This window comes from Amphiura filiformis, chromosome 18 (assembly GCF_039555335.1).
Source record: "Amphiura filiformis chromosome 18, Afil_fr2py, whole genome shotgun sequence".
Lineage (NCBI taxonomy): Eukaryota > Metazoa > Echinodermata > Ophiuroidea > Amphilepidida > Amphiuridae > Amphiura > Amphiura filiformis.
Genome location: NC_092645.1, coordinates 35,193,560 through 35,215,767, shown reverse-complemented (window position 1 = coordinate 35,215,767; position 22,208 = coordinate 35,193,560). Strand labels below are relative to the sequence as shown.

Sequence of the window (22,208 nt, the reverse complement as noted above, 5' to 3'; positions counted from 1 at the left end):
CTTGACTTCAAATTGCTAAACATGCATCAGCAATGTCTACTACATTGCGATAACAGTGGACTCTTGCCTCGAATATGACGTTATCGGTAAGCAAATTCGTAGCCAGACCAGCCCTCGAATTAAGGATCTGAAGGGCACGGCAACTTTTTAGGGCAAGTTGAAAATTGCCTTGGATTTTCACTGAAAAGGCAAGGCATCACGGCAGTTTGTAATATTTCAAGAGGGCATCATGGCAACTGTAGGAAATTTGAGAAGGGCACCAAGGCAATTTCTGAAAAGTGAAGAAAACCCACACAAACATAGATAGATGATCTTATAATGAAAGGACAGGGCTGGGGCACCGACGGCAACTTCATTAGAGGACACGGCAAGTGACTGCCTTGGGTAAAGGACATATTTTTAGGGCATTACGGCAGTGGGGATGGGCACCCACGGCAAAATGCCATGGGTGCTGTGGGTTAATTCGAGGGCTGCGCCAGACTTCAAGAGCAAGATAAAAGCGCTTCAGCAAGATTTTCATAATTAAAAAAAATTATGACAAAATTTGAATTTGACAAAATATAATTTGCAAACTAAGATCGTTCTTTATGATGATAACAATTGCACACAACAAGCTGGAATTACCGGATGAACTAAGTGTGATATGAAAGTGGCATCTGACCGAGATCGATCTTTAAGTTTTAAAACTTAAAAATCAAGGACTTTACAATTTCATGTACACGTGTAGAGGACCGTGTTAATATTTGAACCAGAGATTGTTTCTCTACCCTTTCAAGGGACATTGAAATAAAACAATATCATCGCACTCCGTAAAGTTAAAATGTATTATCATTTTTTTTTTATCTTTCTTCCCACATCTTCGTGTACAGGGGTTCGTCAAGGTTGTCAAAAATAAAGCTTACTTCAAGCGATACCAAGTGAAATTCAAGCGTCGCCGCCAAGGCAAGACTGACTACCATGCCCGTCGTTACTTGGTTGTGCAAGACAAGAACAAGTACAATACCCCTAAGTATCGTATGATTGTCCGCATCACTAACAAGGATATTATATGCCAGGTGAGTTCAGTACCTCGAATTGGTTGTGGATAGGGCTGTGGTCGACATGCCTTATGTCGACATAATGTCGACGTCGGCACGTATGCCGACATGTCGACATCAAAAAAAAATTCTAAAAAACAACCATTTTTACATTTTGATGACCTTTGCTTCTATTGAACAGTCAGGGACACATTAAATTAGTATGCATTGCTAGCTGTTCAATAGAAACAAAAGTAATTAAAATGTACAACTTTTTCCAACTTGGTAAAAAAAAATGGCGTCATTTTGGGCCTATAACTTGATTTTCTGGCCAAAAATATTTTTTGAAAATTAAAATTTTTTTTTTTTTTTTATGTCGACACACTGTCGATGTCGTTATACGAATTATATCGACATGTCGACAATAAAAAACGGTGCCGACCACAGCCCTAGTTGTGGATGCTAATTATGTAATCTTATAACATGCTGGTTTAGTCCTAGTTTGCTTCACAGGCGCTCACCTTGCTTGAATCGGAATTGCCCACAAACTCATTTGGCAAATTGAAAAAAACTTTGAAATGATTCTTGCACTGTTTTAGGGTATTACCCGATAATTCATTGCTCCCCGGAAGATATAGAATCGGAGGAGTCATTTAAATTTACCGTACCTTAAGTTTATGTTTCGTTCTTGATGATGATAACATTTGCACACAACAAGCTGGAATTACCGGATGAGCTAAGTGTGATATGAAAGTGGCATCTGAACGAGATCGAGGAACTGTTGCGATACTTGACCAAGGATAGATTAAATTAATATGATGGGAAAACAAGATTTGAGAGTACGGTATCAAATATTATTATTCACATAGACAACATGTTAACAATTTACACATTTTAAACATATTTCAGGGGAGGATTCTGGTTCAAAAGTGGCAAGTAATATTTATGGGAGGTGGCCCATTTTTATTTCCCTTTTATATTTAACTAGAGTTTACCATTTTCTTGTCTGTTTTGTACTTTTCAGATAGCGTACGCCAGGATAGAGGGAGACATGATCATCTGCGCTGCATATGCCCATGAGCTTCCTCGCTATGGCGTCAAGGTCGGGTTGACTAACTACTCTGCAGCTTACTGCACTGGACTTCTGCTTGCACGCAGGGTGAGTACATGTCATAGAACTTGGATAATCGAGGACTGAAATTAAAAAGACCAAGTTTGCATGCATGATTGGATAGCTGCCACATATAATCTTCACTTACCGTAACCACTCGGGTATTTAAGCCCACCCACCCCTAGAACATGGATAATCAAAATTTAAAAAAAGTCTAAGTTTGCGTGCATGATTGGAAAGCTGCCACATAGAATCTTCAGTTTTATTACTGTGAGAATGTGAGTTTGCTTTGCACGAGATGTAGATAGATCATGTAGTTAACTTTGCTTACTATGATGATAACACTAGCACACAACTAGCTGGAATTACCGGATGAACTTAGTGTGATATGAAAGTGGCATCTGAGTGAGAAGCAATAGTTGGCGTTTTCATGACAGGGTTCTTGAATCCCGCATGATGTGTGATCAGTGACTTACATTAGATGTTGCCGTACTGTCAGGAAAATTTAAAAAAATACGGCCAATAAAGTTACCTTTTGTTTAGGTAGTACTACATAAATAAATCATTAATTAAGTGTATTTACAGCGGTGATATTTATTTTCACCTTGCAAGAATCCATAAAATTTGGATTTTGGCAAGCGCATTTGACAAGTGGAGACTAAAAAATTCTACAAGAATCGCTTTAGATTCATACAAATCAGTTGAGAATCTCTGCTAGAATAGATCCTTGCCAAAGAATCTGTGTTGATTCATGCAGATTTGATTATTGGTTCATGGATTAGCACCACCAACTTTCTAATCTTGTTTTCATTCCGTGCAGATTCTCAAGAAATTCAATCTCGACACCGTCTACGAAGGTCAGACCGAGGTGAACGGTGACGAGTACCACGTGGAGTCGGAGGAAGGCAAACACGGCGCCTTCAGGGCTTACCTTGACGTTGGTCTTGCCAGGACAACGACAGGTGCCCGTCTGTTTGGTTGTCTCAAAGGAGCTGTCGATGGTGGCATGGATGTACCACACAGGTGAGGCACAGTTGGATTATTTTACCAAGTCGCTGTCGCAGTGCATGTTAATAACCATTGGTTAACTGGATCAAGCCTGGGCTCATACTCCTGTTCGAAATTATTCTAACGTGCACTACACTAGCGATTATAATGAAAGATAGAGATAAAAAGACTAGTTCGTGTCTGAAATTCTGACAACTAGACAGAAAATGCGGTACTGCGCTGGTCGGCAACCAATCACGGTGTGCCTTTGCCCTGACGTCAGACGCGAACTAGTCTTTTTATCTCTGTCTTTTATTAGGCAAAAAAAGGGTTTGTCTCAAAGCTTGCGCACGCGTTTGTAAAATCGCACGATTTGACAAAAAAGAAATGCGGAAATTCTTTTTATATCAAAAAAACCCATTTTTTTATAGTTTTTCCAGAAAAACTCGGCGAAAATCAGACTTTTTTTTCATGAAAAAGTTGTGAATTAAAAAAAAAATCACATTTCGCATTTGTTTTTAAATTTCTCGTGAGTTTTGAGACAAACCTTTTTTTGTGCCTATAAATAGCTGCTGTTTATATTTTAACTAAAGGCTGTAGTTTACACATGAGTCCAGTGTTCGATTTTCATCTATTTTATTGTGTAGCAAAAATTGCTACTCACTTTCAGATTTGAGTAGCAATTCCAAAATTTTGAGTAGCAGTTTTATTTCACCATATTTTATCAATTTTTTTGGTATTTTCTTGTCTCACAGATTACTCAATCCCGGTACTCAATGTTAAAAAAAATAGACAAAAATCAAACACTGCATGGATACCATCTTTAGGCCCCTATTGGAAAAGAGAAATGCCTCACCTTCTGGGAAAATCCATTTTATTGTCTCGCCTGAATGTTCAGGGAGAGACTTAGTAATCACTATGGTGTGTGTGTGTCCGTGTGTGGGCGTGCGTGTGTGCGTGTGTGTGTTCGGAAAAAGCTTGTGAACGCGTTATCTTGAGAACCGTAAGTGCTATGATGATGAAACTTTATAGGGGTAGCATGACCAGAGGGGTCGACCTGATTAGATTTTGAGCGCAAAATATGGTAATTAAGTACCTAATTTGCATAATTTATGCGTAATAAGGATAATACAAGATGAACAGATTATCTGGAGATCCGTATGGGGGGTACAGTGGACGTAACTTGGTGGGGAGAAGCGTGGCCAGATGTTCTCGACCTGATTAGATTTTCAGCGCAAAATATGCTAATTAAGTACCTAATTTGCATAATTTATGCGTATTTGATGCGTATCAAGCAAAAAAAAACCTTGTGAACAGCTTATCTGGAGATCCGTATGGGGTACAGTGACGTAACTTGGTGGGGAGTAGCGTGGCCAGATGTTCTCGACCTGATTAGATTTTCAGCGCAAAATATGCAAATTAAGTACCTAATTTGCATAATTTATGCGTATTTGATGCGTATCAAGCAAAAACCCTTGTGAACAGCTTATCTGGAGATCCGTATGGGGTACAGTGACGTAACTTGGTGAGGAGTAGCAGGGCCAGAGGTTCTCGACCTGATTAGATTTTGAGCGTAAAATATGGTAATTAAGTACCTAATTTGCATAATATATGCGTAATAAGCAAAATACCTTGTGAACAGATTATCTGGAGATCCGTATGGGGTACAGTGACGTAACTTGGTGGGGAGTTGCGTGGCCAGAGGTACTCGACCTGATTAGATTTTCACGAGGTCAAAGGTCACATACAAGGTCAAAGGTCAACTGAGGTCACCAAATCTTTTAATAATTAATTTTCAACTGTGCATCACATATCCCAATAACAGCTTGATCGGTCATGTAATTAAGGAAATATGACGACTTTAAGATAGTCGCTTTCTTTGTAAAGTATAGCAAAGTAGCACTTTCAATGAGTGATAACTCGTAAAGGAAGCATCTTTCTGTTTTGATTTATTTGATGAAATAGTTCTTTGGTATTGCCAAATTTGATTTTTCAGCGCAACATACTTTTTCCAATTTCGTGAGGTCAAAGGTCACATACAAGGTCAAAGGTCAACGGAGGTCACCAAATCTTAATAATTAATTTTCAACTGTGCATCACATATCCCAATAACAGCTTGATCGGTCATGTAATTAAGGAAATATGACGACTTTAAGATAGTCGCTTTCCATGTAAAGTATAGCAAAGTAGCACTTTCAATGAGTGATAACTCGTAAAGGAAGCATCTTTCTGTTTTGATTTATTACTTTGATGAAATAGTTCTTTGGTTTTGCCAAATTTTTGGAAGGTCATTACGGGGTCATCCGAGGTCACTCAGGGGTCATCTGAGGTCAAGTTATTAAAAACTCGTATGGGCATGAAACTTGGTGGGTACAGTCATCATTTAAAGCCAAATTTTTGGAAGGTCATTTTGGGGTCACCAGGGTCATCTGAGGTCAAATTAGTAAAACTGTCGTATGGACATGGAACTTGGTGGGTACAGTCAACATTTAAAGCCAAATTTTTGGAAGGTCATTTCGAGGCCACCAGGGGTCATCTGGGGCATGAAACTTAGCACGAGGGTTACAGTCAACATTTAGAGCCAAAATTTTAGAAGGTCATTTCAGGGCCACCAGGGTCATCTGAGGTCATATTAGTAAAAACTGTTGCATGGGCATGAAACTTGGTGGGTACAGTTACCATCGGCCAGATAATCGTGCCCAGCCGATAACCGCCAAATTCATTTACCTCTCTACCAACAGTTATCGCAAAAGCAGGAGGTCACAAAAGCAGGCGAGACTCGTGGTTCGAGAACCGCCTTGTTCTAGTTACATTGCCCTTCCCATCCATGCATCTGATAGCTGATCATGTTTTGAAATTGCAACAATAATTACCACATACCCCACCCACGCATGGAAAACTGTAACATTTGTTAAAAGCTTAATATTACTGGGTTATTTTGTCATTTGGAAGGAAATTTACTAGATGTGAAACTTCACCATATGCGCCGGTTAACATAGTATTAAAAGAGGCAACGTCCCGGGGCAACGTTATGCAATTGCAGTGTTGCAGACTGAGTGTGGTTCAAAATTCGGCACCTAAACTTTCTAAGCTAAAGAGGATTATCATGTGCCTTTTCTAAACGCAAATTTTCCTTCAGTAATCAAGAGAAGTCCTACATTTTTGAGTAGAGGAAACTCACTTATTTACTAGCTGAAGCATTAAAATAATGTGAGAAATCTATGAAAGCCTAAAAATCTTGTGTTATTTTGGAAGATTGTCACCAAGAACACACGATATTTTCGTCTCACCACTGAACTATACACCCATATAAACATTGCTACTTCTATGACGTCATAAATGAATATGCATGTTTTTTGTTATCTGGTAATACATGGAAGTATGTAACACAACACGTCATGAAAATGAAATTTGCATATAAGGGAGGATAGGGGAGATTGGGGTTAGTTGGAACGCGGGGTAAGTTGAAACATTGTATTTTTTCTGACACAAAAAATTAATTTGGTAAAATACTGGCACCTAGTAATAGGTATTAGTAAGGGTCATCCACCAAATTAGCAACAGCACTGATGCCCCACCAGTGTTGGCTTGGGAAAGGAATATCTGTTTTTTGACTTGCTGACTAATTTTTATACCCCTCAGAAAAGATGCGTTATCTCCATGTTGTTTGAAGATTCAAGGGATTATTTTTTGAGTATCATAAGCACTAGTAGTAAGTCCCAGAATAATGTTGTAATGAACTTTGAAATGTAAAAATAGGCATCGGGGTTAGTTGAAACTTTTGAGGTGGGGTTAGTTGAAACGTGAAAATCGCATAGAAAAATATGGTTAAAAATTTGACTTTTTAAAAATTTGTAACATGTTTACCATTTCTTCAATATTGCTTTAATATGGTTAAAAGCAATAATACAAGCAAAAAGTGCACACAGAAAGTACATTTTATAATATTTTAGGCTTCTCATATTTTTGTCCATGGTGACACTCGTCACCTTGTGTCCAAAGTATTGACCCGCGCTCCCACATATTTATTTATTCATTTTTTCACACTGATTGTATGTTAAAGGGTGCCTTCAAGGGAAGTATATAACCCTAACAACACAATAATAATTATTTTGAAATTTTTACAAGCCATGTTTCAACTAACATCACTCTATGTTTCAACTTACCTTAGGGGTTGGGTTAGTTGAAAAACTTTTTTTCAAATTTTCAAATTGGATTATATGAATAATCATAAGCAGGTCCAATAAAGTTTAAGGCTGTATTTGTAGCATGTTGTATATGTTTATACTGATATGGTTAGTGTTTCTTGAAAGTAATCGGTTTGCGTTAAAAAGACGATTTTGTGAAAAATGTTTCAACTAACCCCAATCTCCCCTACTGTATTTAGTTTAATGGTGTAAAATATCACGATTTGGGGACTTTTGGGTCATATTTTTGTGGATGATTTTCTGGGAAATGGAATTTATGGAAGCATTTTTGACTTTGACAAATGGTAACTTGCAAATGATGGTATATCAGCGTGGTTCACGGTCGCAACCAAGCCTTGAAATAAGGATTTCGGAACCAGGAGCAATTGTACTATAATTTAACAATAAATTGCTCCTGGTCTATGTCTTTGTGTGTAATTTTCCAACAGAAGCAGGAGCATTTTGCCAATCACCAGGCGCAAATTTGCTCTTTTGCGCCCCTTATTTCAAGGCCTGGTCGCAACTAGGCATTTCCCGAATTTTTTGGATCGCGTTTTTTGCTACTGGTCTGTGTAGTTGAGTAGCAGTTTGTAAAAAATTACTCGCATTTTGCGATGCGAATCCAGGTAAATCGAACACTGCATGAGTCGCCTGAGGAATGGTTTCTTTTTCTATGATGATAACACTGCACACACAAGCTGGAATTACCGGATGAACTTAGTGTGATATGAAAGTGGCATCTGAGAGAAAACATCAAAATAATCGGAATGGAATTACATGAACATTTTTGGGCATTAATAAAAGGCACTTAGACTGTTTGTAGTTTTTGGTAGTTCTCAAAAGCCTTGGCATATATTTAACACTGAATATTGCCAATGCCATTGTTAATGTATTCTCAGTTTAATATGATAAGGCTTTGGGCAAATAAAAATTAAGCCGAAAAAGGGAGTATTTATACGTGGATACCGTACTGGATTTCTCTACCAGAAGTTAGTTTTGTACTGAAATTTCCTTTCCACACGTATAGATAATTCATCTTCTTTGGTATTGCAATATTCATATTGTATTGTTGGAAGGAATTGCGGTCAAATTGACTTCCCGGAGGACAAGCCCAGGATCCATTCCATGTTATGAAATGTCTAATATGAGAGACATTTTGTTGGTTTTATGCATTTCCTCTTAACCCCTCCCCAACCCCTCCCCCCCCCACCCCACATACCATTTCCAACAATGGCTTGCTCTTTTGCGAGATATTTGGAATAATAAGTCATATTGTACCCATGAAAAATGCTTCCCAGGCTATGATAGCAAGTTTTACTTCCCATCAGATTAGTGCCAGAATCTTACAGCAGGCTTTGACATTTGAAGCTATAGGCAAAATATCTAATTCTCGATCATGAGAGCCAACTTGGGTATGCACAGATATTTGCGCCGAATATATTACGCAAAGACTACACGCTTACTTAGCAAGCACAGCTTGAATACGGTCGTCGCTTGGCAAGGTCGAGGTTCGATCATGCAGGTTGCACGATTGTGTTATTGTACTTCAAATTTGCACTTCAATTGGAGGGCATGTGCCTCGACCTAGTTTTCTCACTCCTTATGATAGTGCGCCACTCTTTCTCATGTATATACCGAAACTCCACAAGCAATACACAATATTTTCTATGATGATAACACTGCACACACAAGCTGGAATTACCGGATGAGCTTAAGTGTGATATGAAAGTGGCATCTGAGAAAGAATGGAATGCATGATGAACAAAAAAAATAATTCATAATCGCCATGAATGGGAAAGCACTTTTTTATACACACTAACTGACATGCTTTCATTTTTCAACTTAATTTAGGAGACAGTTTTCAGGCCCTAACTCTATTTCCCCTTACCATTTCCATGGTTTTCCAAAAACCTTGTTCTTTTGCAAGATGCGTAGAAAAGTAATTCATAACCAATGTAATGTTGTACCCATTCACCCATTGAAATGCTTCCCAGAGTGCCCAGACTATGATAGCAAGTTGGCTCTTCCCATGTGATTGGTGACGGAATCTTACAGCAGGCTTTAACATTTGAAGCTAGTGAGAAAGAGCACTCATCTACAACTCTCCTGTACTAAGTCAGGGAAGTGATGTTTAGCTTATCTGAAATTGAATGCTCTTCTGATAGATCTTCTAAACAGTGTAAGGAGAGTGGTTTATCTTTGTTCAAGTGGCATTACTTGCCAGAGACTTATAATTAATAATCCCAATTGGCAGGAAGGCTTAATTAAAGAGTGCATCAATTGGATTCTTCAAACTTTCACTTCAATAGGAGAGCCTGTGCCTCAACCCAGTTTTCTCACTCCTTATGATACTGCACCACTCTTTGTCATCAGAATTTTTTTCCCTTCTGGTAAATATATAAATTCAACAAGATGCAAGTTAAGTTTTCAGAATTACTGCAACTCCACAAGCAATACTCAAATTTTCTATGATGATAACACTGCACACACAAGCTGGAATTACCGGATGAGCTTAAGTGTGATATGAAAGTGGCATCTGAGAAAACATGGGTTATAGTTGATCAGAATGGAATACATGATTGAAAGAAAAATGGACAGTCATTAATTCAAAATCATGAATGGGGAAAGCGCTTTTTTGTAGTACATACAAATTGACAGGTTTAGGGGTTAATTTGACAGTTTTCAGGCCCTTCCTCTATTTCCCCACACCATTTCCATGTTTTCCGAAAAACCTTGTTCTTTTGCAAGATTTGTAAAAAAATAATTCAAAACCCATGTTGTACCCATTCACCCATCGGCTGCAAATGCTTCCCAGGCTATGATAGCAAGATTTTAAGTTCCCATGTGATTGGTGACGGAATCTTACAGCAGGCTTTAACATTTGAAGCTAGTGAGAAAGAGCACTCATCTACAACTCTCCTGTACTAAGTCAGGGAAGTGATGTTTAGCTTATCTGAAATTGAATTGCTCTTCTGATAGCTCTTCTAAACAGTCTAAGGAGAGTGGTTTATCTTTGTTCAAGTGGCATTACTTGCCAGAGACTTATAATTAATAATCCCAATTGGCAGGAAGGCTTAATTAAAGAGTGCATCAATTGGATTCTTCAAATTTTCACTTCAATAGGAGAGCCTGTGCCTCAACCCAGTTTTCTCACTCCTTATGATACTGCACCACTCTTTGTCATCAGAATTTTTTTCCCTTCTGGTAAATATATAAATTCAACAAGATGCAAGTTAAGTTTTCAGAATTACTGCAACTCCACAAGCAATACTCAAATTTTCTATGATGATAACACTGCACACACAAGCTGGAATTACCGGATGAGCTTAAGTGTGATATGAAAGTGGCATCTGAGAAAACATGGGTTATAGTTGATCAGAATGGAATACATGATTGAAAGAAAAATGGACAGTCATTAATTCAAAATCATCATGAATGGGGAAAGCGCTTTTTTGTAGTACATACAAATTGACAGGTTTAGGGGTTAATTTGACAGTTTTCAGGCCCTTCCTCTATTTCCCCACACCATTTCCATGTTTTCCGAAAAACCTTGTTCTTTTGCAAGATTTGTAAAAAAATAATTCAAAACCCATGTTGTACCCATTCACCCATCGGCTGCAAATGCTTCCCAGGCTATGATAGCAAGATTTTAAGTTCCCATGTGATTGGTGACGGAATCTTACAGCAGGCTTTAACATTTGAAGCTAGTGAGAAAGCACTCATCTACAACTCTCCTGTACTAAGTCGGGGAAGTGATGTTTAGCTCATCTGAAATTGAATTGCTCCTCTGATAGCTCTGCTAAACAGTCTAAGGAGAGTGGTTTAATCTTTCTTCAAGTGGCATTACAGTTACTTACCAGAGACTTCAAATTAATTATTCCCAATTGACGGGAAGGCTTAATTGAAAAGTGCATCAGTTGGATTCTTCAAATTCGCACTTCAATTGGAGGGCATGTGCCTCAACCCAGTTTTCTCACTCCTTATGATACTGCACCACTCTTTGTCATCAGAATTACTGCAACTCCACAAGCAATACTCAAATTTTCTATGATGATAACACTGCACACACAAGCTGGAATTACCGGATGAGCTTAAGTGTGATATGAAAGTGGCATCTGAGAAAGAATGGAATGCATGATGAACAAAAAAAATAATTCATAATCGCCATGAATGGGAAAGCACTTTTTTATACACACTAACTGACATGCTTTCATTTTTCAACTTAATTTAGGAGACAGTTTTCAGGCCCTTCCTCTATTTCCCCACACCATCCCATGGTTTTCCAAAAACCTTGTTCTTTTGCAAGATGCGTAGAAAAGTAATTCATAACCAATGTTGTAGTACCCATTGAAATATTAGCTACAAATGCTTCCCAGACTATGAAAGCAAGTTTTCACTTCCCATGTGATTTGGTAACAGTCACAGAATCTCACAACAGGCTTTGACATTCGAAGCTACTGAAAGTGAGCACTTTATTAAAACTCTCCTTTTAAAACTTGATGATGCACTCATCTAAAACTCTTCTGTACTTAGGAGAGTAATGTTTAGCTCACCTAAAACTCAATGATGCTTAATTGAATTGCTCTACTGATAGCTCTTCTAATCTAAACAGACTAATCTTTGTTCAAGAATCAAGAAGCATTACTTGCCAGAGACTTGAAATTAGTCCCAATTGTCAGGAATGCTTATTTGAAGAGTGCATCAATTGGATTCTTCAAATTTGCACTTTAATAGGAGGGCCTGTGCCTCAACCCAGGTTTCTCACTCCTTATGATACTGCGCCACTCTTTGTCATCAGAATTGTTTTTTCCTTCTGGGAAATATAAATTCAACAAGATGCGATCAATCAAGTTAAGTTTTCATCATATTACCGCAGCTCCACAAGCAATACTCAAATTTTCTATGATGATAACACTGCACACACACGCTGGAATTACCGGGTGAGCTTAAGTGTGATATGAAAGTGGCATCTGAGAAAATATGGGTTGTTGATCAGAATGGAATACATGATTAGAAGAAAAATGGGCAGTCATTCATAATCATCATGAATGGGGAAAGCCCTTTTGTTTTAGAAATTGACAGGTTTCCATTTTTCAACCCAATTTAGGAGACAATTTGACAGTTTTCAGGCCCTTCCTCTATTTCCCCACACCATTTTCATGGTTTCCAAAAACATTGTGATTGGTAACACCTTAGATTATTAATACACAGATTGGAATTTTTCATGCCTGTGCCTTCTAAGCGTACTCGAATTCAGCTGACGCCGGTACAGCGTACAGACCTGGCGACATCGCTTACCTTACGCGCATAAAGTTTCTTTTTAGGTACGCTTTCGCGCTGTTTGCGCTTATTTTTGAGTTTGCTCACGCGGTACCTGACTTAGCGTCGATCCCCTGAGGCAACATGCCATGTTTCCGCGGTATGGGTAACACTGACAGTCACAGAATCTTACAGCAGGCTTTGTCATTTGAAGCCAATGAGAGTGAGCACTCCTCTTAAACTCTCCTGTACTTGGTCAGGAGAGTATGTTTAGCTCACCTCCTGCTTTTTTAAAACTTGATGCTCAATTGAATCACTCTCCTGACAGCTTTCCTAAACGTTATTCAGGGGGTGCTTTGTAGCTCAAGTCTAAGCCGTCGCAAATATACCATAAAATTACCTGTTGATCACAGCAAGTTATATTTCTTGCCAGAGACTTTATGGAATTCATCCAAGTGCCGTGGCAGGGAAAGGAGTGGGTTCAGCGGAATTGGAATGTGCTTGAATGAACCCAGTTCCAATCTCTACTATTCTCGTTTGAATTCCCTCTAGACTAGAACTTTTTAAACATTTGATAAGATATGACGGTCAAGTTCTGTTTTCATATATTGTACATCTAGGCATATTATCACAAGGATTTATCTGTATTATTTTTTGTTTCTATGATGATAACACTGCACACACAAGCTGGAATTACCGGATGAACTTAGTGTGATATGAAAGTGGCATCTGAGAAAGCGTCGGTTTAATCAGAATGGATTTATACATTTTTAACAATTTGAGGCATTAATTTATATTCATTTTGAATCTAGGAAAGCACTTGAGTAATCCAAATAGACCATTTTGTCCGAATTGCCAAAAGTCTCAATTTTAACCGAGAAAGGACGTATTCTCTGATAAAATTTGCAAAGGCTTTTGGGATGTACCAGAAAGGGGAATTGACCAGGTCTGGAAAAAATGAAAATCTCCCTTTAAAATGATCAAAATTTCCCTTCAAAAAGACAAATTTTCCTCCAAATGCTCATGTATTTCTTTGTTTAAGGACCTTGATTTCCCTCCAAACTTCCAAATCTCCTGGGAAAGGAGCTTCCCACTTTCCACATTTTTTCCAGGCCTGGAATTGACATGCCTTCATTTTTCAAACCAATTGAGGAAAAAATTCAACTGTTCGTAATGGAATTCATCCAAGTGCCGTGGCAGGGAAAGGAGTGGGTTCAGCGGAATTGGAATGCGCCTGAATGAACCCAGTTCCAATCTCTACTATTCTCGTTGGAATTCCCTCTAGACTAGAACTTTATTTTAAACATTTAATTAAGATATGACGGTCAAGTTCCGTTTTCATATATTGTACATCTAGGCATATTATCACAAGGATTTATCTGTATTATTTTTTTTTTCTATGATGATAACACTGCACACACAAGCTGGAATTACCGGATGAACTTAGTGTGATATGAAAGTGGCATCTGAGAAAGCATCAGTTTAATAATCAGAATGGATTTATACATTTTAACAATTTGAGGCATTAATTTATATTCATTTTGAATAGAAAAGCACTTGAGTAATCCAAATAGACCATTTTGCCTGTAATTGCTGTATTCTCTGATAAAATTTGCAAAGGCTTTTGGGATGTACCAGAAAGGGGAATTGACTAGGGCTGGATAAAATGAAAATCTCCCTGGAAAATGATCGAAATTTCCCTTCAAAAAGACAAATTTTCCTCCAAATTCTGATGTATTTCTCTGTTTAAGGACCTTGATTTCCCTCCAAACTTCAAAATCTCCTGGGAAGGAGCTTCCCACTTTCCAGATTTTTCAAGAGTGCCCCATCTTTCCACCAATATTTCCACAGATTCGGAACAGCTTGTTTTCCGCAAACTAATAGTAATTTGTATTTTTTTGTTGAAATTTCAGCTGCAAACGCTTCCCAGGCTACGACAATGAGAGCAAGGAATTTGATGCTGAGACACATCGTAAGCACATCCTGGGCGGACACGTATCCGACTACATGAAATCCCTAGAGGAGGATGATGAAGATGCCTACAAGCGCCAGTTCTCTCAATACATCAAGCTCGGAGTAGCAGCTGATGGTGTAAGTAGAGGACTCCCGGATTACACTAAAAATTTCTGCCTAATTAATTTGTCAAATAATGAAGGAGGCGGAAATTAATGATGCAAGCCCGAGAAATTGTAATTTGAATGATGTTTTTTTTGGGGGGGGGCTCAAGCAAACTGATCTACTTGGTGTCGTGTTACCAAAAAAGAGCATCTTATTCTCTGTGATGATAACTTGCACACAAGCTGGAATTACCGGATGAGCTTAACTGTGATATGAAAGTGGCATCTGAGAGAAATTGACCCATGTGCATTGGGTACATGTAGGCCTGCATCTTACAAAAATCCTGAAATAACTCTATTCCAGATCCATAGACCTCTCAGGGGGCTTTTAAGAAATAATTTGGTCCAACAGCTGTAAAGAAAATTGGCACTTGTATTGGAAAAATTTGATGTAGACATCTGTTATATAAATATAATGTACTTAAACATTATCGATGCTGCTGATTTTGTTCTTTGCAGGTTGAAGAAATGTACAAGAAATGCCACGCCGCTATCAGAGAAGACCCAGAGGCGAAACCTAAACCATCAAGAGAAGGCACACCAAAGAGGTAAGGCTGTGAAAAAAAAATTAGCGAAAACTATGGTCAGTCTGTTGCAAAAAGCCTCATTGAATGGAACAGTCCATATTTCATTTTTACCTTGTGAATCGTAATACATGTTACAGTGGAAACTCATTATAACGAAGTCAGGGACAGAGAAATTAGTTCTTTATATCCAAATTTTGTTATATCAGGGTTGTACTGTACTATGAACCATCCCTTTGACCCCAATGTGCTTGCATTGTATGGTTTAATTCTTGTGCACAGCTGTTAAGGCCGGCGTCGACAGGTCCTCTGTCAGAATCCTGTTGTCAAAGTGAATTATGTCAACATATCGACAGAACTCCGTCCATGGCGACATAGTGCAAAGGCAATGGCCCAGTAAAACTTCATCAGGCAAGCTCATTTTCACTCAAAATATTGGCCGTTTCCAATGTATTTTCAACAAAATGCAATGCCAAATCTGATCTTTTGCCTACTATTTCGCCAATTTTTCATGTTATTTGCCTTCATAATTTTGGCAGTATTTTGCCTTGTTTTCCGGTGTAAATTGTACACATGCTCGCTATGAAGATGGCTATCTTGGAAATTGCTGGTGGTGTTTCTAGATATTTTTAGGTTAAAATTGTTTAAATATTCCTAAAATCATCAAAAAAATCCTGGTATTTTTTCGGAACCCAAATGTATGGTCGACACACTGTCGACGTCAAGATACAAAATATGTCAACATCAAAAAACGGTGCCGACGCCAGCCCTAACAGCTGTACATATGTGGTGTCCTCCTGTCAATGCGTGCCGCTGTGTGCTAACTGCGCAGAAGCTCCGACCTTAGTGACTGGATCTGAGTAACAACATTGCGTAGTATTAATATCATTCGATATCAAGGACATATTAGCATAATATGTGGCCCTCCCGGACTTGGCGAAGCGCATATTGCAAGGCATATTAAAGCAACAGCCAAAAAGTAGAGCAAACACATGGGATGAACTCATTACTTTCAACTGAAATTAATCCAAGAGGCAGGGAAACAGTGAGTGTGGTGCGCATGGAGCCTAATAGTTAAGACTGTTTTCAGAATGTGAAATACAGCAAGCAACATTCTAAATTTTCTATGATGATAACACTGCACACACAAGCTGGAATTACCGGATGAGCTGAAGTGTGATATGAAAGTGGCATCTGAGAGAAAACATGGGTTTTATAAAGTAATCAGGGTGGAAATAGATGAACAATTTTGGGCATTCAGAATCATTTTGAATAGGAATGTACATGTGTTTTCCGGTATTATTTTGAGACCCAGCCATGTATTTATTGCCCAATAGAACACGGAAGATATCATTATCATGCAAGCATACCATATTATGCGCAATGCACACAACGGCACAGTTCAATTGTAAATTATTTTCTTGCATAACACAGGCAGTGAAATCAGTGAAATTTAAGGAAAAACAGCAACTGTTTAGGACTCAGGGATGTGAGAGTTCCTCTTTTCAGCTGATTACCTCTTTTTTTGTTGCCAAAATTTATGTGTTTTTCTTTTATTTTCGGCCCATATTTGGGTTTTTTACCCTGATTTTACACTGTTTTTAGTGATTTTCCTCGTTTTTGGTCTGTGGCCTCTCACACCCCTGAGGAATGAAGATTGCCGAACTTACCCCATTGCTAACTTGACCATTTCTTTCCTATTTTGTTTCCACATTACAGGTGGACCCGCAAGAAGTTGTCGCTGGCACAACGCCAAGACCGTGTACGACAGAAGAAGGAATCCTTCCTCAGAGCCAACAAGCAGGAATAACTAATTATGAAGAGTACCAGACCAGTAATATAACGCCTACACCATCACGCTGTCAACAAATACATCAACCAAAAAACTATATTATTAACTGTAACCTTGTAGAACCATCATGGTATATTCGTACAGCTTTGTTTTACTTCAAGTTGATGTGACATCCATGCAACGTTTACCGATTTTAAACTTGCACCTCTATGTAGCAAGATCACCTCGTGATTTTTCTCAAAATGGGCTTGACCCTATTGGAAGTCACTTGAATTTGAATAAAAACAAAGTGTATTATTAGCTTTGCAGTTAAATATGCAGCTTTGATACGGGAATAGGTGATGGTTCTACATGAAATCAAGAATATCAGCGAAACGTCTTAGAGGAAACAAAAAATTGAACTGAAAATAAATGACCAGGATATTTACTGACAGTAATTGCATTGTCTTGTCCTTTTTATTTGTTGATGGTTTAGAGATCATGTGTGTAAGATTGTTGTTAAATGGTCCAAGTTGTAAGTCCCCCTACAAAGGCTTTGTAATTAAAAGATTATAAAATTGGTCTCTTCTGGTCCAATGTACAACAATGTCAAATATCGTTGTGTTCAGTCACAATGGTTCATTATGTAAGAAATGATGCACTTTCGGACATTCAGCTCTCAAACAATGCAGTCAGTAGACCTTGCATACTGTAGATAACATTTTGCAGTTGAATGGACCAAAACTGCAACTTCATTATGAGCCATTTTCACCGAAAGCATAGAATGTATGACATTGCAATTCAGTTGCTTCTTTCAAATATGCAAATTAGGGGTGTGATTTTCGGGTAATTTTGTGCCCGGGTACCCGGCGCATTTTTCGGGTACCCGAAATTGCAAAAAAACAAACAAATTCAATGCATTTTGATATCATTAATAGAGTATGAGTATGACATGAAAACTATGTATAAATTTTCATATTAAAAACACAAAACAGTGTGCAAAATTCAATTTTTTTTTAGGTCAACCATGAATGATCCTAGCATTTAAAAATTTTTTAATTTCGGGTACCTGGGCAGGGAATTTCCTGCCGGGTAATAGGATTATCGAGGCGGGACTCAATTCCGGGACTCACTCACACCCTTAATGCAAATGAGATAAATTGATCCAAACCCTATACAACCATGATATGTCAGATTCCTTAGGGCTCAAGCTTATTTGATGCAGGATGATCTGAGCATTTTGACACCATTTTCATTGAAATAGGCCAAAAATGAGGTGCCGCCAAAAAACTTATTAGGACAGGGGGTCTGAAAATTGATTATTCAATACCTTTATTGATATGGGTGTTTTATGTTATTGGTGCCAAAGCATCCATTTTTGAAAGTTGCATAAGATTTAGGGCATCCGTATTCTTGGAAACTGCTGTTTTATGTCAAAATTAGTGTATGAGGGCGCTTTGCTCTTAGCACGCACAAGCTCTTTCAACTGTAAAATTTAGTGTCGTAACTATGAAATGTACAGGGGTCAATGCACTTTCATACCGTGTACATGTCAATGGAGGGCTTCCTGAAATTACAAAAAAAGTGCCACAGTCAAGCGAAAAAAAAGTTAAACCCCAAATTTCTTGTGGTGGTTCCACCTATGATTATCTTCATATTTCAATTGGAAGAGCGAATTTGAATTTAATTCAAAGCGCCCTCATACCCTAATTTTGACATAAAATGGCCGTTTCCAAGAACATGGATGCTCTTGCAACTTAAGAAAATGGATTCTTTGGCACCAATAATAAATAAAACAACACCAATATCAATAAAATAAGGCATAGAAAATTTTCAGGAGATCATCCTGCATCAAATAAGCTTGAGCCCTAAGGAATCTGAAACATCGCCCTTTTTTTACCCCTCTTTAACCGACCCCTACTAGCATTCATTTGCATATTAGGGACTATACTTGAATGAAGCATCAGAATCGGGTGTGTAAAACAAAATAGACGACCAATAATTAAACTTTGCAATCCCAATCCCAAAGTTCCTAAACTTAAATTCTGGTAGGATTGTGTGGTGCGGAGCACCAAACTTTGATAACCGACTTTCAGATAGCATAGGCTTGACCGCTTCTGAACTGAAAAAATAAGGGGAGGAGGTCAGGAGGTCTTTTGGACTAAAATTAGGCCAAATTATAGGCTGCGGAGCTAAAAAAAATCCAAATTTGATCCAAAGAAGCTACAATTGTACCAGTTTCTCAAAATGGCTACTTTGTACAATGTACGAGGGGGTATCAAAAAGTTTTAGAAATCGCCCAGAAGTGAAAGAGCTATATCAGTGAAATTTTGTCAGTGCAATCACTGGTCCTTATGTACACTATGGTGCAAAAATGGTCTCATAAAATGGAGAAAATTGAGGCACGTAGCATGATTAAGTTCCATTTTAAGGGTTACAGTGCCCAAAAAATCTGTGATGAAATAAAAATTCATTTTCCAAAAAGCAACAGTGACAATATCACAATCACCACCGAAGATAACTTTCATTTCATCATCGATTTTCTAGGCACTGCAACCCTTCAAATGCAGGATCTTAATACGCGCTGCTTGCCTCAATTTTCTCAATCTTGCAGTTTATGCGCAGTAACTGGGGCAGCAGGTTATTAGCATCTAGCGTCGCCTGTAAAAAAAGTAAGCATACTTATGAGACCATTTTTGCACCATAGTGTATATAAGGACCAGTGACTGCACTGACAAAATTTCATTGATATAGCTCTTTCACTTCTGGGCGATTTCTAAAACTTTTGATACCCCTCGTAGTTGCTATATTGTGGCACGGAGCTTCAGTTTTATTCAGAACATAGAAAAATAGAAAATACACGTACACATGAAATAGTGACAATGAAGTACGCAAAACATTGTTACTGTTATTTTATTAGATCAATATAATCTTCAGCATCATTTAATTACCTTTTCAATAATCACTGCTTTGGAGAATTCTAAAACGTTTGCAGTGTTAGGCCAAATAAATCTCATATTGACGATTTTTAATCTGTACCAGAAATGGTTAAAATTGCAAAGAAATTATGAAGTATATCCGCTTACAGGGTTTGGGTGACCTCAAAATTTTATTTTACCAATTTGGAAAATTTAGCCAAGATATTATCATAGTGAACAAGTACATTGGTTTCGTATAAATAATTTTGATATTAAACTCCAAAAATTGCACAATTTTTTACAAATTAATCTGCTGGGAAAATCCTATCTTTACATATCCTTGAACTAACATTTGTACATACATAATATAAGTTACTATCATTTAAGGGTATACGATGTATTGTTGGTCGAAGCAGCAACAAAAAAATGTAGTTCACAGCATCTTGCGAATGGTAGTGAGCTTTAGCAAAAATTGCATTGCTCAATTCATAGCGAGCGTGTAGAAGAATTCAAATATCACAGATATACTTTTGCAGCTCCTGTGGTTCTTGAGTTAGGTTGTAAAGAGGGCTGAAACAACAAAACTTTCGTAAAACGTACATAACTCATTTAAAACAACAATAAATTAAGCAGGTTTTCAAAGTATATGATTTGTAGAATGAACTTTTGCAAAACACCAAAGTGTTATTTTTCAATAATATATTGATTCAGATAATGAAAATCTATTTTTTTTTTTTTTCTTCGACCAACAATACCTCGTATAACCTTAAATAAATCTTCAACCCAATTCTTCAATTTGCACCAAAATTGTTTCAGAAGATCAAAAGCAGTTTTAAAATTTCTTATTTTTTGGTAACACTAGAGTACCTGCAGCTGTGAGGGCACTGTAGCTGTATGTGAGAGCACCACCAGCATCAGATAGTGATGCTGTTTGACCCCACATGACCTCTGACCCTAGATGACCTTGGCTTGATCCCTTTGACCTTTGATGACCTGTTTTATTTGATACATCCATTTGAAATTTAGAAATCATTTTCAGCTATGAATGCTGGGAAGACATTGCAGTCCTCGCAGGGAGTGGTGAAATCTTCCTGTTCCTGCCTGTCATATTGAGAATTCGTTATACCATGTTTAAGCCCTCGTATCAAGGATTCCACCCACCAAGTCTGTGCCCGATCGGACAAAGTTTGAAATTTGACCCCCTCCGTAATGACCTTTGACCTCGGTTGACCTCAACATGTATTCCCCTCGTATCAAGGATTCCACCCACCAAGTTTGGGCCCGATCGGACGTTTGAAATTTGACCTCTCCGTAATGACCTTTGACCTCTCTTTTATTTCGGACATATATTCCCCTCGTATCAAGGATTCCACCCACCAAATTTGAGCCCGATCAGACAAAGTTTGAAATTTGACCCCTCCATAATGCCCATAAACGTGGAATGCCCGTTTTATTTTATTAGTATAGATGAGTAACTCTCCTGTAAGTTTTAATATTAGAAGTTAATGCCATAATAATCCAGCTACAAATTATTGGGTTTTTTTCAGGTTAGATGGTTTTGCCAATTTTCTTCGCTGATTATAATTCTATAGGTGGTGCAAAATGAGATATGGGGGGGGGGTGGAATTGTCATCCCTGGGCTTTTAAGATTTCCAAGGTCAAAGTTTATACAGGGGTCAGAATTTTTTTTAAACCCATTCCAAAATGTTCCTCTGATCATCAAGATTAAAAAAATATATAGTTTGAGTTATTAGCCAAAGGTTAAATTTGAAGGGCCACAGGAGTGGAAAGAGATAAAATGCTCCAATTTTGATGAAAATGGTATCAAATTGTTGGCATTGTTTTCTCAATCTAATAAAGAATAGTTATAACCAACAGCTAGCGACTTGATAGGTAACCATTTAGGGAAGTACCAGAAGATCATCACCATTAGGACTCAATTGGCAATGACATATTTTGCTGTGTTACCTAGACAAGTCATTTTAGGTGGTTCAAGCTATTCTTCAGAGGTTTTTGTCACAGAGAGAACCATTTGAGACCATTTTCATCAAAACTGGAGCATTTCTATTTTCACCACTGTGTAGTTCTTTATTTAACCTTCAACCTTTTTGCTCACAACAATATTAAGTTGAAGATGTTGTTAATTTTTACCCCTGTATAAACTTTGACCTTGGATATGTCGAATTGCCCAGGGGTGATAATTTTACACTCCAAGGAATCTCAGTGATTTTGTACCACCAATAGAACAATATTAATCAATGAACAAAAACACTCTAAACTGGCAAAACCAACATATCTTGGTATGCCACTGGACTATA

General features: G+C 37.9%; 1 protein-coding gene across 1 annotated transcript; it reads left to right on the top strand.

Annotated features, from left to right (window-relative positions):
- The first annotated feature begins 74 nt into the window (after positions 1 to 74).
- On the top strand, positions 75 to 17,430 carry LOC140139109 (large ribosomal subunit protein uL18-like). The gene is made up of 7 exons (XM_072160891.1): positions 75 to 86; positions 870 to 1,055; positions 2,041 to 2,175; positions 2,948 to 3,150; positions 14,474 to 14,651; positions 15,137 to 15,225; positions 16,921 to 17,430. The coding sequence occupies exons 1-7, from the start codon at positions 75 to 77 to the stop codon at positions 17,009 to 17,011; spliced, it is 894 nt and encodes a 297-aa protein (XP_072016992.1). The 3' UTR covers positions 17,012 to 17,430.
- The last annotated feature ends 4,778 nt before the right edge of the window (positions 17,431 to 22,208 follow it).